This window comes from Peromyscus maniculatus, chromosome 15 (genome assembly GCF_049852395.1).
Source record: "Peromyscus maniculatus bairdii isolate BWxNUB_F1_BW_parent chromosome 15, HU_Pman_BW_mat_3.1, whole genome shotgun sequence".
NCBI lineage: Eukaryota > Metazoa > Chordata > Mammalia > Rodentia > Cricetidae > Peromyscus > Peromyscus maniculatus.
The window spans coordinates 71,370,968-71,387,737 of NC_134866.1; the positions used below are offsets into that span (position 1 = coordinate 71,370,968).

Genomic DNA, 16,770 nt, shown 5'->3' on the forward strand with positions numbered 1-16,770 from the left:
CCCAGGTTGGCCTTGAACTCACAGAGATCTGCCTGCCTCTGCCTCCCAAGTGCTGGGATTAAAGGTGTCCACCACCACTGCCCAGCTGGAAAACCAAAGTCTTAAAGAGCCTTTTAAAAATAGTTACAGGTCTAGAGAGATGGCTCAGATCAATGGCTGCCCTTCCAGAGGACCTGGGTTCAATTCCTAGCACCCACATGTTGGGTCACAACTGTCTGTAATTTTAGTTCCAGAGAATCCAACTCCCTCTTTTGGCCTCCACGGGCACCAGGCATGCAAGTTGTGCATGGACATGTACATACATGGTGCATAGACATGCATGCAAGCAAAACATTCATATGCATAAAATAATAAAGAAAGAAAATTTTAAAAAGTTGCATCACAGTATCTGACAGGTCCTTCATTCAGCAAATGTTTTGCACCTCTATTACGTATCCAGTGTGGTGCTCAGCATCCAGTGATGTCGAGGAGGACCCTTTGGTCAGCTCTCTCAAATTCTGCAGTCGACAATTCACTTTTCACTCCCAGAGAACAGATTTACACTTGTACTTATTCAATTTAATCTGATTGACCGTGGCCCACTGTGCCGTCTGGCAAATGTTGATGGCATTCAATGTATTCAATTCTGCTTCCCTGCTTTATGCAATAAAGTACTATTGTTATTTAAGGCACTATGTTGATTCTTGGCTGTAAGGTGGTTTATCTAACCCAGTTGTCTTCTGGCATATTCCTTTTTATATCGTTTGGAAAAGCAAATGAGAGACTTTATGAATTTTTCTTCTAAAGTCAAGCTATGCCATCCTCACAATACCTATTTGAGCTCTCACCTTGGAAATTGTTGTAGAAAAGAGAAAGCTCACCGTGTCTTATCCTGCCAGCCCTGTTTTGTGTTTTAAAGCCCCAGATTTGTTTTCTAGGCAACCCTAAAGTACATGAATAATAATAATAGAAAATGTCAAGGATTGTTCTAAAGCTCATCAGTCTGAGGCTTTCAGGATCTTCTTTGTAAAAGGAAGAGCATACTCCAGTCTGCTTCCTGTGATGTCTAAACGTTAGCAACAGTGGCTACGCTACCACTTTCTTTACTGAATACCCCAATAGGTAGCCAGCCTGGATATGGACAACGAAGTTCGTTGAGGGGACTGTTACTCTGCTCAGGACTCAGTGCACCCATGTATTCTGATTACTGCCCGTCCCACCTCCCACCTGTCGACTTCCCTTGTCACCGCCGGTCCCTTCTCCAGAGTCAGGAATTCCGGTTTTGTTTTGTGACTCATTCAGTTTAAACAGGGCTGGCTGTGTGACCATTGGATTAGAACGACACACTGGGTGCTGGCGGGGCCACCAGGGGGCGCACAGCGACGGGAGCACAGCCATGGGAGCACAGCGACGGGAGCCAGCGACGGGAGCCAGCGACGGGAGCACAGCGACGGGAGCACAGCGACGGGAGACAGCGATGGGAGCACAGCGACGGGGGACAGCGACGGGAGACAGCGACGGGAGCACAGCAACGGGAGCACAGCGATGGGAGCACAGCGGGGCCAACGGCTCCCCCTTTCTCGGAGTCGTTGGTTGGTGGTGCTGGGGACTGAGCCCAGGCTAGGAAAGCATCCCACCATGAGCTTCATCTCCAGCCCTCGTTTCTACTTTTTATTTTTTATTTTTTATTTTTTATTTTTTATTTTTTTTTTTTGGTTTTTCGAGACAGGGTTTCTCTGCATAGCTTTGCGCCTTTCCTGGAGCTCACTTGGTAGCCCAGGCTGGCCTCGAACTCACAGAGATCCGCCTGGCTCTGCCTCCCGAGTGCTGGGATTAAAGGCGTGCGCCACCACCGCCCGGCTCTACTTTTTATTTTGAGACAGGGTTTCACTAAACAGCCCAGGCTAGCCTGTGACTCACTCTGTAGCCCATGCTGGCTTTGAACTCGTTTTTGATCCTCCTGTCTCAGCCTACAGAAGAGCTGGTATGGTTGGCATGCGCCTGCATGTCCAGGATGGATGGTGTGTGTGTGTGTGTGTGTGTGTGTTGTTTGTTTAAATTAGTTTTAACCATTCTCGACTGTTTGAAGACCATTTCTGCTGAGTAAGACAGAAGCAAAAAAGCCAACTTCAGCTGGTCTCAGACATCTGTTAATCTTGAATAATGTTTCCTGACATTGGGCTTATCCCTTCCTCCTTCTTCTTTGTTCTGAACATAGCACAAATACTGCCTTTCGATTCAATGTGCAAATCAATAATATCAACCCAGTTAAATTTTAACCTTTTCTAATTATTTTAGTTTTGTAAAGGTTTTTTTTTTTTCCTCTTAAATCTTCTACCTTTTGCATGTGGCCATGCTGAAACTGAACTCAGACATGTTTTGAAATGTAAAAGGGACAATGAGTGTTAGGCCTTTTCCAGTCTTGGCATATTGTGACAAGTCCAGGGCAGTTATCACTAGCATTTAAAACCTCCCATTTCCCCCCATTCATTCCTGGGTCTGGAATGCTGCTTTCTAAAGTTCTCTTCCTCCCTCCCTCCCTCACGCTGTACTTGTCTTTAGCTTGCAGGTTTCAGAACTTCTATCCTGAGCCACTGGATCCTTCCTACCCTTAGGCTGAGGAGTATGATTGATTCTAGTCACGGTAGCAACTTCCCGGGGTACCTTTCATTTCAACACCATCAAGTTGCTCTGGGTGAAGCCAAATGAAGACCAAGGGAATGATTCTTTCCATTGTCTTTCTCTCACAGGAAAGGTTTCAGCAAGACAAGATGTTGTCTTTGGAAGATGGTTGGCTAAATAGCAGACATCTGTCCCAACCATTCATTCATTCCCCCATCCATCCACCCACCTATCCATCCACCATCCATCCATCCATCCATCCACCCACCCACCTACCTCCCACCCATCCATCTACCCATCCACCCATCCACCCATCCATCCATCCATCCACCCACCCATCCACCCACCCACCCACCCACCCATCCATCCACCCACCCATCCATCCCTATTTAAGAACCTGAAGCTTTTTTTTTATTGAACCCCATAGGCTAATGGGGTTCAGCACACACTTCCATTTTGGGGGTCATTCTGAGATGACTATTATCACCCGTGCTGTAGAAGATGATAACTGTGCTGACCGTTACACAGATGCCATGGTGACCAGTTGGCAGGATTTTAACCAGGACCCAAATCTGGGATGCTAACAAGAAAATTGTCTCCATGTCAGATACCAGAATGGCTTCAATATATCCAAGCACATGGTTTCTATAAAATACTCATTTATAGAAAGATCTCACCACCTGTGTTACTGAGAACTTGACAGGTCATTTGTACCAGAAACACTACCTGTATCTTCTTGTGTGCAAAAGTTCCCCCACGTGCATTCACTAAACATTTGTTTCAAGCGATTTACATGTACCAGACACTGTAATCCCATCATTTCCACAAAATGGTGTGTCACCATTTATTTTATTCAGCTTGCACATATGGAATCAGTTTTTACCTTCCCAGTCCTGCTGTAATATATACAAAGGGACATGTTAGTACAAAACCAGGGAAGGGGTGTCTTAGCTCTGCCGAGAAAGAGCTCATAACCTACTGGAGAGACTTGCGAGCAATTAAAGTACTAAGCAGTACTAAGCAGTGTACAATCAGTACCTCTGTTGGTCGGAAAGCATAAAGTCATATAAAGGGACCCATGAGATGGTTTTTAGAAGGGTCTTCAATGTGTAAGATTTTGGGGTGGGGAGATGGTGCAGGACATGTAGTGGGAAGAGCAGAGGGCAGAAGAACAGAGAAAGAAAGACAACAAGAGAGGGCCCCGAGTGTGACGGCTGCTCTTTCTAGCTGAAGCACAGGCTGCAGAGAATCCTGTAGTGAGGCACAAATTGGGGAGTGTAGTTGGGAGTTCTGTTTAGACCCTACAGTGTAGAGCCCGGAAAGGCAAGGCAATTCCACCTTATTCATTTTGGAATGGGGGCCACTACAGGTCTCTGTGGTTGGGTGTACCTTGACCCAAACTACTTTGTGAGCAGCAGTGAAATGGCGGTGGGTGGGGTGATTTGGAGAGGGAGAGAACTGGGGTGAAGGGCTCACTGACGAGTTCTTCTGTGGTCATCCTTAGTCACACTAACTTCGGGTTAGTCCAGGAGTTCATCTAGGAAGAGGGCCTAATCCTGATCCTCAATATCATCTGAGCAGTTGTTTCCTCACCTGGCTAAAACTCACTCAGGTCCACTAGAGGAGGAGGAGGGGGGTTTCATTTCCTACTCAGGTATTTTAAGTCAGTAGAAATGCATTTCAATTTCTTCTGAGCATGGCACTGTTTGCTTTGCAAACTAACAGAAAAGGAGACCAGCTGAGCCTCAGCCAGCTGAGGTATGCCTGGAGATCACCATGCAGGGAGATCATTCTCCCATGCATCCATAAACTATGTCCGCAAGGCTACCATTACACTGCTCACTGAGAAGTCACAGCCACATGCCACCTCTTCTCCTTGGACTGGAGGGACTCACTGATTCTCCTTTACTGTGCAGTTCATTATGACGGTTGCTCCTTCCCAGAACTTTTGCATCACTTTGGCAGTGATGGCAAATATGTGCACTTTCCCCGTTGTTCTAGAGAAACAATTCTAGATGTATCCTTTAACTCTCCAAGCTTTAATACTCATATAATACCTCTTTGCTTTCTGAGAGTTCTCATTTCTGGATTCTCTTGGAACTTTTTGTTGTTGTTGTTACTCATATTTTTCTAAGAATCACTTATCTTTTTTTTAACAGGCAGGAGGGTGAGGAGGTGTGCCAGTCAGCTTTCCTTTGCTGTGACAAAATTGCTGAAGTCAACAACTCAAAAGAAGAACATTTATTTTGGCTCACAGCTGTAGAGGTCCATGGGCAGAACACCGTTATGGGCAGCACACGGTGGGGCAAAAATTAATCCCTTTGTGGCAGCCATAAAAGAGAGAAAAACAGAAGAAGTCCCGGAGTCCCCATGTCCCCTTCCAGGGAACACCCCCAGTGATCCGACTTCCTCAGCCCCAGGTAATATAGCACATGGGCCTCTAAGGAACATTTAACGTCCACACCGTAAGAGGAGGGCTGGGATGGAGCTTATTGGTACGGTGCTTGCTTAACACACGTGAGACCTTAGGTTCAATCTGCCACACTGGAAAACGAATAAGAAGAGGTTTTAATCAGCTACCTCGTCTTTTCGCTAAAACGTTTGACCATCTAGAACTTATAGCTGCATGGTATCGCTGGTGTCTCTTCAGAGGAAACAATAACAAGCCCTCCACTCATTTCTGTCTGTGCCATGGATCTAGTGTTTCTTTGGCTTTGAGAGTAAATGGGAAGAGTCAGTTCTGGAGGGGTGGCTTCCTGTGTTCCCTGGCATGATGATCCACACAGCCTGGCCATCTTAGAAGCAGCGGGAGAGATGCAGGCGTAGGGAAAGCTAAGAGCAGGTTTCGTTCTGCTGAACTGAGCAGGAACAAAGGTCTTTCCTGAAATAGCTGCAAAGCCAGCAACAAGTTCAGTTGTTGATGTGAGGCTAATGGAGCTGGCTCATGGGAGGCAAAGAGGTGGGCTAAGTTACCTCTTAGCGTGGAAGGGAACAGGGAAAAAGGGCAGGAAGGGCTGACCTATCTGCTCATCATATCCCAGACTCCGTTACCTGAAATCTCACGTCACCCTGAAACTCACCCAGGGGCAGACCAAGGAAGCACATGGAAGGGTGTGTGGGAGAAGGGAAGAGAGGAGCAAAAGGTTAGCTTTAAAAAAAGGGTTACAGCCCACCCCTTTCTGCTTAAACTCTACCAGTCTGTACAAGCAAAGACTTTCCTTAGCCCTCAGTTCAAGAGTTCAAGCATGAATACAACTAAGAGACACTCTGAAACACTAAGAAGGGTCTACTCATAAAGCAAGCTGAAACAGATACAAAACCCAGTCCCTTTTGTTTAGAAATGCACAAAGCAGCCAGCAAAATATGTGTCTGTCACATTCCTTAATAAACAGGACCAGGTGTTGTCCCCGGGGCATGGGTGAAAAGGAAGAGGGTGAAAATCCACAACCTTTTCCTCTGGGAGACCTTTCTCAGTGTCAATAGAAACTCCCTTTGACAGGAAAACATGCCAGACCGCAGTGAGATACCTGTGCGCACTGAGGTGAATCAGGCTGAAAACTGTTCATTCTTCCCTGTCGCTTGAGGTGTGCGGGCTCCTGTAAGGCCAGCAAAGTACCCCCTCCCCCAGCTGTGAGTTCCGTCTGCTCAGCCATGGCATCCGAGTGAACCCAGGAAGAGTAAGGTGGTCTCACCGTAATCCACTGAAGTCTTAATCTCCAATACGATGGCATTTGGAGGTGGAGACTTGGGGCATTAGTAAGCTGAGATCAGGTCCTGAGGGTGGGACCCTCATTGGAGGATTCATGCAGTTACAAGAAGAGACAGAGGAGAGCTTGCCCTGTGTCCGCCTTGTGAAGACACAGTGAAAAGATGATTGTGTAAGACAAGCACACCTGCCTGGAATTTGACTTCAGACTTCCCAGTCTCTACAACTACGAGAAATAAATGTCTGCCGCTTAAGCTACCTACTCTACACACTAGTGATAGCCGAGGATGATAAGGGCCGTGTGTCATTGTCCTGGTCTCATCCATTTCTGAACTGGATTCAGAATAACGTGAGGAGGGAACCATGCCAGAAGGCATCTTGGGCACGAAACAGAAATAATGCAAGAGTCGCAGGAAGGGGCGGGGTGCTGTGAAGTGCTACCTCCCGGGCACGGCTGGGTCACTGCACTTTCACACTCCCAGGAACTGTGATCCCTTTAATAAGATCTGCATAAGACTGAGCCTATCAACACTCTGCCATAGGCTGGAGAAGGGTTCGCAAAGACCCAACACTTCCCCGAGGATCTACAGGTGGTCAGATCTAATGGTGGCTGGGGGAGGGAGAGACAGTTCTTCAGGGTGTAGCCACAGGCAAGTGGCTCATGCTCCTCTACATAACCCCATCACCCAGGTTCCTGTAACTAATTCTAATGACTTACAACAAACAAACCCCTCAAAACATGGAGGCAGGAGGACTCGTTGGCAAGAGGAAGGGGGAACGGTGGGGGTCAAGAGAGGGCAATGTGGCGGTGACTTCAGTGAGAACACATTCCATACATGTATGTTAATGCCAGGATGAAACCTACTGTGCAAGTAATACAGTAACAAAAGAGGTATATTGATCACAAGAAATTCTTCCTTTTCCTCTCTCAGCCACCATCATGCAGGTGAGTGCCCCATAAGACTAGGGCATCAGAAAGGAAGCAAGCAACAGGAGCCACCTGAAGTAGACCCCAAATCCTAGGCTAGGAGGGGCACTTGGCGAACACCCCTCGAGTTGGCTTACCTTTGTTCAAGCGTCCCATCACGGTGAATTCGAAGTATTTGCTGTTGTCACTGGAGGAGTAAAGGCCAAAGATCGTGGCCGAGCTCTTACTCTGCAGCTTGAAGGTGGAGATCAGGTAGATCTCGTGCAGGGTGGGATCTGTCAGGACTGGCTGCAGGGCACCTGGGTTCAGTCTCTGACCGGGGGACGGCAGAAGGTCCAAGACTGGAGAGAGGAGAGGGAAGCGGGTGGTCACTGAAAGGCTGACTGTGGGGCCAATGCTTCCTATTGTTGATTGGTGGGAGGGGCGTTTGACAATAAGCTACAAAATCATGGGACGTGATCTTGCTGCCTTTTCCCCCTACATGGTCAAATTCACCAGTTCGTCCTTGTCTATCATAGTGGCCGGACATTTGGAGCAGAAGAAACAGAGCACAGGATTTATGACTTAACTTGGTATAGCCCTAAAGAGAAGACTAGATTTGCAAACACAAAATTGGATTTGGTTGAGCAAGTGGCTCTGAAGACGATCACTAGGAGGAAAAGTACTAAAGGCTTAAAGCACAAGCCGGGATGGATGAGAGCGGCCGCTCAATACTTTGGTCACGTCCTCGAGCAGTGAATTGCACTTACAGGGTCCTTGACGTACCTGTTGGACCAGAGCTAAGTGTGTTTTCCAGGTCCGTGACAAATGACAGGGGAAGAGGCAGAACGCACGTGTGCGGTAGTGGAGAGAGGACCAATCACAACACAACCCGGCACTTTTGTGAGAGCCTGTACAGTTCTCTAAGATCTCTGTTAAAAAAAAAAAAAATCATCCCATCGAGGAAGCAAAAAAGTGATGTGTGTGGTTTATTTGACTCGACTGCATGCAGAGGGATGGAGCTGGTCTACAAAAAGTAAAATCTGCATTTGTACAACCGTAAATGGCTTCTTCCTCAGTAGGCAGCGCTTTCCGGAAAAGCTTCCTGGGACTCAGTGAAGTGTGAGAGGGTGTGTCCAGAGCCACGACTGTCCAGTGCGAAGCTGATGGTGGGCGATACTGGTACTCACACTGAATGCTTACTGGTTTGCACAAATAATGCTTGAACAATTCCCTGGCTGGCCAGGAACTTCAGCACCTGGAGCTATCTCTGGGTTACAATAATCTGATTGCTAAAAAGGTCACATTGATGACTTACAAAGAGATCTTGCGAATCTGCAAGATGATAAGCATCCTAACAGGAAACCATGCAATTTACAGAAAAAGAATCACAAATGGCTGACAGGTATATAGATAAGTGTCCATGTGCTCATTTAGTGATGAAAGAATTGCTAATTTAAATAATACTACTCTACTATCAAATTGGACAAATTAAGAATACAGTAATACCTAACACTGTAGGTGAGCGGTCAGGGAGTTCTTTCATGGTCTGCTCAGTAAGGTTTAAATCAGTAAAAACCCATGGGCTTGTACATGGTAGTCAAGCTCTGTGCGCCATACCTTCAGGCCAAATTAGTAGAAGCATTCTGAAGGAAGTTTAAATAACAATATCCAAGACTCTGAAACGCAAATGTCCCTTGACCTAGCAATTCTACTTACTGGAATTTACTGGAATGGAATAATAGATAAGACAGTAAAGGACTTCGGTACCATGACCGTTCCCATCAGTGGTGACTCTCCAGTTTCTGCTGTGGGAGGAATTAGGTGAAACTAGAAAGAACCGGTTGGCAATACTGAAGCCCTCCTGGATGAGCGCTTTGCCATGGCACATCAAATGTTCATGGACTTCATTGTTAGAGCAATGGCTGGTGCCAATCCACGCCAACCACACCACTTCAGCTGTCCAATAGGATACTAAGTATGATATCAAAATACCAGAGACAGCGTTAGCGTCCTATATTACAAAACTGACTAAATTCATTTTGGTCCATATTTTTGAAATGTATCTAAATTCATGAAGATATAGAGAAATGTTTATGATAAAGTTTAAAAAGTCACAAAATTATATATGTGTGTGTGTGTGTGTACAACATGCTATTTTTAGTAATTTATTTGTTTAGACAAAGATTTGAAACAAAGGATGATTCAACAAAATCTTTACATTAAAACTAGCTATTTCTAGGTTGTATAAGGCTTTTTTGTTTCTTTATTTTCTTGCAGTTCTGGTAAATCATTTTTTATAATGAACAAGTATTACTTTGTACTAAAAAATGAATAAAATTTCTAAGACAAACAGGAAAAACCCTAGCTACTCAAGAATGTCTATTCTTTTTAATAATTTGTTTCCAAGATGGATCTATGCTGTTTCTTTTTTTTTTTTTAAGATTTTATATATTTATTTTATGTATATGACTGCTCTATCTGCATGTGCACCTTTATGGCAGAAGAGGGCATCAGATCCCACTATAGATGGTTGAGAGCCACCATGTGGTTACTGGGAATCGAACTCAGGACCTCTGGAAGAGCAGCCAGTGCTCTTTAACCACTGAGCCATCTCTCCAGCCTGGATCTATGCTGTTTCTATTCCCCAGAAGACCTCATGTAATAGTGAATTTAATACTAGATGTGTTGAAAAGTAAAATATCTAATGTATCCTTATAGTGGCCCAAACTATGAAAACAATTGCTGAGTATATATTTCAAAAGGGAAATCACGGTTTTTAATTTCTGAAGAACTGAAAGCTTATCATTCCCACCAATGGGGTGGGGGTAAGGTTGAAATACAGTAATGTGTTTGAAAACTCCATTTTAGATAAGGCATCTTCAAGAAAGACACATACACTCGAAGTATGAGAACTGTATTCCAAACTAAACACCTGGTGCTCGATCCTGGCTTCGAGTTTGATCACGCCTGTGATTTAACTGGCTCTGGACTTGAGTGTTTCAATCTGTGTGGTTCATTCACGGCTCTCTCCAGAGGCTGAGCTGGGGTGAGTTAGTAACGACTTCGGAGTGTTTTGAGAAGGAAATGAGATGCTACCATTTCCTATTAATGCTATCACACGTCAGTAAAAGTACCAGGATCCAAGCACAAGCCTCTGCCGTTGGAGGGGAAACGACTGCTTCCCAATGAGCGTGGAAATTGAAAACCTGCTAATTTAGTTCTAGCAGCCAGCTGAGAGGGGAACGGAGATAAGTGAATTATCCAGTTGAGCTGATGATTGCCGACTTGATAACTCTATAAAAGAATCTACCAGAAACTTGACTTAATCAGATCCTCTACGGCAACTAAGTTAACCTGATAATTTAGGTCATAGCACCTCAGCTCAGTCTCCACAGAACTGCCAGAGCTAAGGGGCACACCACCAAGCAGTGTGAGCAGTGTCAAGAATTTATATAACAGAATATTATATAACAGAAAAATAACCTCTCAAAATAAAACTTTCGAATAGTTTTTTTTTTTTTTTTTTTAAATGCCCTTTTCCATCTTCCTAGAAAACAGGCCACAATGTGTACTGAGGCCATAGGATCCCGATATTCCAACCCAAACTAAAAATAGGAGGGTGATTCTGGTTGGACTGTTCGGTAAAACGGGTGGCTGCTGTGGTGGGGAACACAGACTGCCTGCACAGGCAGCTTCGCTCAGCTTCGGCAAGGATAATTTTCACTCCACCTGTGCGTTCCTTCCAGCTTTCCTCCTTCTCGGTCCATACATAGTGAAACCACCCGGGCGCCTAGTGCCAAGAAGAAGGCATAGACCATCAAGAGTCCCGGGATCCTTCCTGTCGGGAATAATTTCTTCCTTGTGGTCTTTACAAGATAATTTGCTTAAGCTTGAGTGCTTTCTACATGAAAGCTATTTCTACTCCCTGTCAAATTCTTGAATTTTCTTTTACCTCTTCATATAAAAAGACCAATTTCTGGAAAGACTCAAGAAATCACACTACCCCCTGGGGGAAAGTTCGCCTTTGAGTGGAAGGAGTAAGTACAGCAGTGGAACAAAGCCACTTTGCTCAGGGGGTCACTTAGTGCCGGGGCTCACTGGAGAGAAGAGGCCGCAGGGGACAGACGCTGGTCTGCAGACAACTTAGGATTCCATCCCCCGCCAGAGGACCAAGGACCATGTGGCACATTCTGCAGTAAATGATGAAAATAAGTTTGCATCCTCCCAACTTAAGTTTAATTAGACCCATGGCTGGGTAATGGAATTGGAGAAAATTCTAGACTTTCATCATCCCTTCCAATCACGATGTACTTCCATTCGGGGCCCAAGAGTTACTGCGGGGTGCTGGGCGAGGCCGCAGGAGCCCAGGCAGACAGAGCAGCGCACGCAAAACCGGGCCCCCTAGGCGATCTCGGGACGGCGGCGGGCTAGGTGCAGAGGGGGACCCGGGGAGGCCACTTACCCTGGGGGGTGGCCTGGGCGCCCGCCCGCTGCCACGGCTGCAGGACCAGGTGCAGCAGGAGGAAGGTGGCGGCGCGTGGGGCCGGCATGGTGACTCTTCTGCTCCCCGAGGGCTGTGCGGGCGACAGCGGCGTGGCTCTGCCCGGGGCAGGGTGCTGTCCGCGGGGCCAGGGGCGGCGAGCGGCGCAGGTGGCGGGCGGTGCGGTGCGCAGCCGTCGGTGGGGCGCTGGCTGCTGGACTCCGCTGGCCGCAGCCCGCGCTTTATGGTCCAGCCGCCCGAGGGGGGAGGGTGGGGAGGGGAGGGCGGGGGAGGACCGAGTCAGGGCGGCCCCCTTGGCCAGGATCCCCCATTTGCCGGGAAGAGCGGGGGCGGCGGGAACCGGGAGCGGGGGCCACAGAGGGAAAGGCTGGTGGAGTGAGGTGGACAGTGGAAAGGGGTGGGTGGACACTGGGTCGTACTGAGAAAGGCGGGGGGCTGCGAAGGAGAGGATAGGGTGCAGAGGGTGGGCAGAGAGGGACAAAACGGAGGAGGAGGGTCCCCTGGTCCCCTAGCCTTGGGCACCTCGACTCTTTCCTCCCTTACTTTTTTATGATTTTCTAGAGAAACATCACTTGGACTTGTGTCTAAAGTCTGATTGCTTTTCCAACTGATCTTGTCCGCTGAATCCCCCACAATCCTGCATCCCGTGGTCCGGAGAGCAACGGAATTTGTGCATTTCTACAGTCTTTTCTTGAGTATTTGAAATGATGGATGTTTTTCCCCCATCAAGTTTTGAGACACAAAGAGTGGCCGGTGGAAAGTGTTTTTTTGGGTGGTGGTGGTGGTGGTGGTGGCTGGAAATAAACAAATCTCAAGGCATCCGTGCCGACAGCTATGCCTAGGATGGTGGTTTTGTGCTCCGGGATGATTTACTTCAGGCCACTTTGTAAAGGGGCTGCGCACCCACCTCCGGCAGCGCAGTACCCCCCTCCGCTTCCACTTGAAGGTGTGGGGGTCGGAGGAGAGACAACTGAGCACCCCCTTTTCTGCCCAGGCAGAGCCTTCAGAGGATGACATGGATTAACTAAAGGGAAAAACATTTGAAAAGCGGTGGTAAAAATATTCCCCATGTAACAATCCCCACCAATGCAGAGGGCCCTGCAGAGTATTTCCAGTCCCAGCTCATTTGTTTCCAAGAACTCCATTTGTAGAAGTCATCTACCACCAACTGGGTGGTTTACCCACCATTCTATTCCCAAACTTGCCAGAGTAATCCCTCACCACTTCTGATTGTGTTTACAGCCAATAACCCGGAGATCTGAGCTCTCCTTCTAGCAGTCTTCTCTTTGGGGTCTACTAGAGGCCCGTCTGAGCTTCCTTTAATGCTGTATTATCTAGTGGCACCAGGTGGAATGGGTCACCATATGCCTACCAATTAGAACTGAAGACACACAAAAGGGGTGTTCGTGTGTTCCTAAGCAACGTGACTGTAAATGATGAGATGGATCGGATTTTGGATTTTCAGGTCTCCAAACTGTGCCTCAAGGTTAGAGGGGGACCAGCGCTCCAGCCTATGCTTTAAACAAAACACCTCTGCTTTTATGTGCTTTATACAATTCGTTCAGAGTAAGTCTTCCTTGAAGCAAGTGTATGAATATTTACAAGTTTAAAAGTCAATATTCAGTGGCTTTCAGCTTGTTGAGTGTAGTACAATCTCCTTTAGGAGGTTTACACACACACAACGTACACACACACACACACACACACACACACACACACACACACACACAAATTAGGTGGCTTCAGGGCACCCAAGTCATAAGTAACAAAACTTATAATGGTACTGTAATTCCAGGGACTCAGAGGGCTGAGGCAGGAGAATCATAAGTTTGAAGTCAGACTGAGCAAGGCTAGCATGAACTATATATAATAATACACTACCTCAAAAAAAAAGCAGCAAAAGGAACAATTATTATAGTATATAGCATCATAACTTGTTCTGATACAAAACAGGACCACTCCCTAAGTGAGTCAAGGAGGAGCAAGGGTCACAGACTCCCCTGTGAGTTTTTGTTCAGTGTGTCACATGTCTCTGGTCACATCAAATGCCGTTCCTCTGCAGGCTGGGCAGAGTCTGGGGAAGATGGGAAGCTAGAGAGCAATAAGAAGGTGGGGGGTAGAACCAAGAGAGTTTCCATCTCTCCGACACAATGACTGCACCTCCACTGCGGTTCTTGTAGATCAGATCCACCAGAGACCTGGATTGTGTCCTGTGGCTATTCTCTCCGCAGCCACTGCCCGTGGGTCCCTGTTCAGCATCTCAGTCCTTCCTTCATTAGCCGTTTCCCTAAACTAAGTCTGTCCTGTTGAAACATTTAGAGCACTCTCTGCTTTTCTCACGAGAGTAAGAATTACTAAACCATAATTTATTAGAATGTTGATAGTGTTTCTCAGTCAGTGTGTTGAGCTGTCTTTTAGAAATCTATTCCTAGCAAGTTCCTCGGAAAACAGCTTGCGCATGTGAGCACACAATACATTTTGATTGAACTTGACTGAAGGGACAATGGAGAAATGAAAGACTAAAAGGACTTCCTACTAGCCAAACAAAATAATCTAAGTTTGCCTCTAGAGAGCCTGCACCTCCAGGAAGCTAAGCACTGAGGGGTCTTGGGAAGTTTCTCTTCATGCTGTCATAATCAAAAGGAAGTTTGATTATAACAAAATGTGTCAAATTAAAAAATCTATGGTAAGGGAGGCAAAAGAGTGAATCAGTTTCACGCCTGTGTCTCTTTGTTAAAATACTGTGGTTCCAAAGTGGACTGGAGACCTCATTGTAAGGCTGGAAACTGCCAGAGAAGAATATCAATAAAACCTATTCGGAATAGAGGCACAGGCAGGGACTCGGTGAAAAGGACTCTATGGCACAGCCCAGAGGATGGACAAAGGGGATGGCGTGGAATTCAAAAGCTACCGCCCAGCCAAGGACACAACCACCGGAGTGAAGAAACAGATTACAAAATGGGGCGAATGTTGGTCAACCGCACATCAACAGGGGCTAATATCTAGGATATAAAGAGAACTGTAAGAATTAAATATATTCTCTCTCTCTCTCTCTCTCTCTCTCTCTCTCTCTCTCTCTCTCCCTCTCTTTCACTCACACACACACATCATCATCATCATCACCCAATCAATAAATAGGCCAATAAACTGAACAGGCAACTTGTAAGAAAAAGCATACATGGCCAATAGATGATTGAAAAAGCATTTAATATTCTTAATCCTCACAGAAACACAAATTAAAAATGTCTTTAGACTCCATCTCACCCTAGTCAGAAAGGCCATCATCAAGAAGACGACAACAAAGGCTTCTGAGGATGTGGGGAAGGTGGAAGCCTATGCCTCTGTGTTTGCCAATGCGCTGTTCACCATCGCCAGAATGGAACCAGACTAGACACCCAGCAACAGGAAGCGGGCGGGCTACATATACACAATGGGGTCTTACTCATCTAGAAAGGAAAATGAAATAATGAAATTTGGGAAAATGGATACAACTGGAAATTAGTACTTGTTTTCTCTTACATGCAGTGCCTACATTTAAAGTTTGTGTGTGTGTGTGTGTGTGTGTGTGTGTGTGTGTGTGTGTGTGTGTGTAAATCTGTGGTTGCACTTACACCGAGTTTTATCCTATTATTTTAATAGCGTCTGGATTTATTTGTTTAATTTCCCCAACATCAGGCTCTGAGCTCCTGAGGGTCATCTCATTATTTTTGAAAGCACGGTTCCAATTACAGTGTCCTATACTTAATGATGATAGATCCTTGCATTGATTTCTCTTTCCAAACACTGTAACCCTGGACAACAGCTATGGCGTTGCTAGCCGTCCATGTGTGTGCGCAGTCGTTTGGAGAAATGGCTGGCTTGTCGGTAGGACTTTAGCAAAAGCCCTGCAGTGAGAGGCTCACAGAGTGCTGCATGGTTGTGTTTGCTCGCTCCAGCACCTCGGCTTTTTACCTGCACCAGCCTTATAGAGGATGAGTGACACAGGGTAGCATCACCTTAGGCTGAGCTAGCCAAGATCTGCTGAGCGCTGACTCAGACAGGTGAATGGGTTTAGGCAAAGTCAGCACAGCTGTCTAGCCAACCCCACATGTGAGTAACAACCACTTATCTTTACCAGCCATCGATGGTGAGTAGGTTGTTATTCAGGGCTATCATGGCAAAGGATCACTGGTGTACACCTTCTTTCCTTCCCCGCAGTATGCTATGATGCACACGACTCAGTTTTGATGTTCACTGACAGCGTGTAACTCTACAACCTCCCTTCATTTAGCTCTGCATCTAGGCAGATTCATAAAAAAGTGATCCACCCTTCAGTGATAGGGGTTCCAGGTGTGCACAGTGCAGGCCCAGATATGGGAACCCATCCTAAAGATCATTCGCCTCGTCACCAAATATCCCCACAGCTGTTCTCCCTTTCCTGCCTACTTGAGTTACTTCTAGACCAGCAAGGGAGCCCATGTTGCTCTTCCCGAAAGCCTCACCAAGCAAGCTATAAACATTTCCATTGTATCCTGCATAGCTTGGTCCTGAAAATCTGACTGGGGTAACACACACACACACACACACACACACACACACACACACACACACACGAACATGGGTGCGCAAGGTAGGGGACGGGGACTGGGAGTGTGTGGACCGTGCTCAATAGGATGGAGGGCACCTACTGTGCAACGATTGGGAACCTCAGCACAGGAGGAGGGGTTATGCAATCTCATAGGAGATCTCTGTAAGAGTATAGTCTCAGGCTGTAAACATTCTGGAGGAGGAAGGTGTGGTTGATGCTCTGTACACTCTGTCAACATTGGCATATGGAACAGAGGAAGGCTTTGTCAATCCTCATGGGTCTGAGGCATTGGGGTCCTTGTCAATAACATACGTCTACTCAGGACTTCCTCTGCTCCCCACACATCTCAACCAAAGTTATGTGGCATCAGCGTTGACCTTGACATTGACATGGGGATGAAAGCCTTCTCCCGTAGGGTAGCTACACTGCTTCAGAAGAGGGAAAATTACTCTGTTTCACTGTTTGACACAGCTAAGCATATGTTT

General features: G+C 46.6%; 1 protein-coding gene across 1 annotated transcript in view; it reads right to left on the minus strand.

Annotated features, from left to right (window-relative positions):
• The window catches only part of Thbs4 (thrombospondin 4), a 47,842-nt gene extending 35,994 nt beyond the window's left edge, over positions 1 to 11,848 (minus strand). The window contains exons 1-2 of the mRNA XM_006981781.4: positions 11,680 to 11,848; positions 7,373 to 7,576 (exon numbers count right to left, since the gene is read on the minus strand). Coding sequence (XP_006981843.3) covers positions 7,373 to 7,576; positions 11,680 to 11,767 — 292 coding nt within the window. The 5' untranslated portion in view covers positions 11,768 to 11,848. The remainder of the gene's footprint in view (positions 1 to 7,372; positions 7,577 to 11,679) is intronic.
• Between the last annotated feature and the right edge of the window lie 4,922 nt (positions 11,849 to 16,770).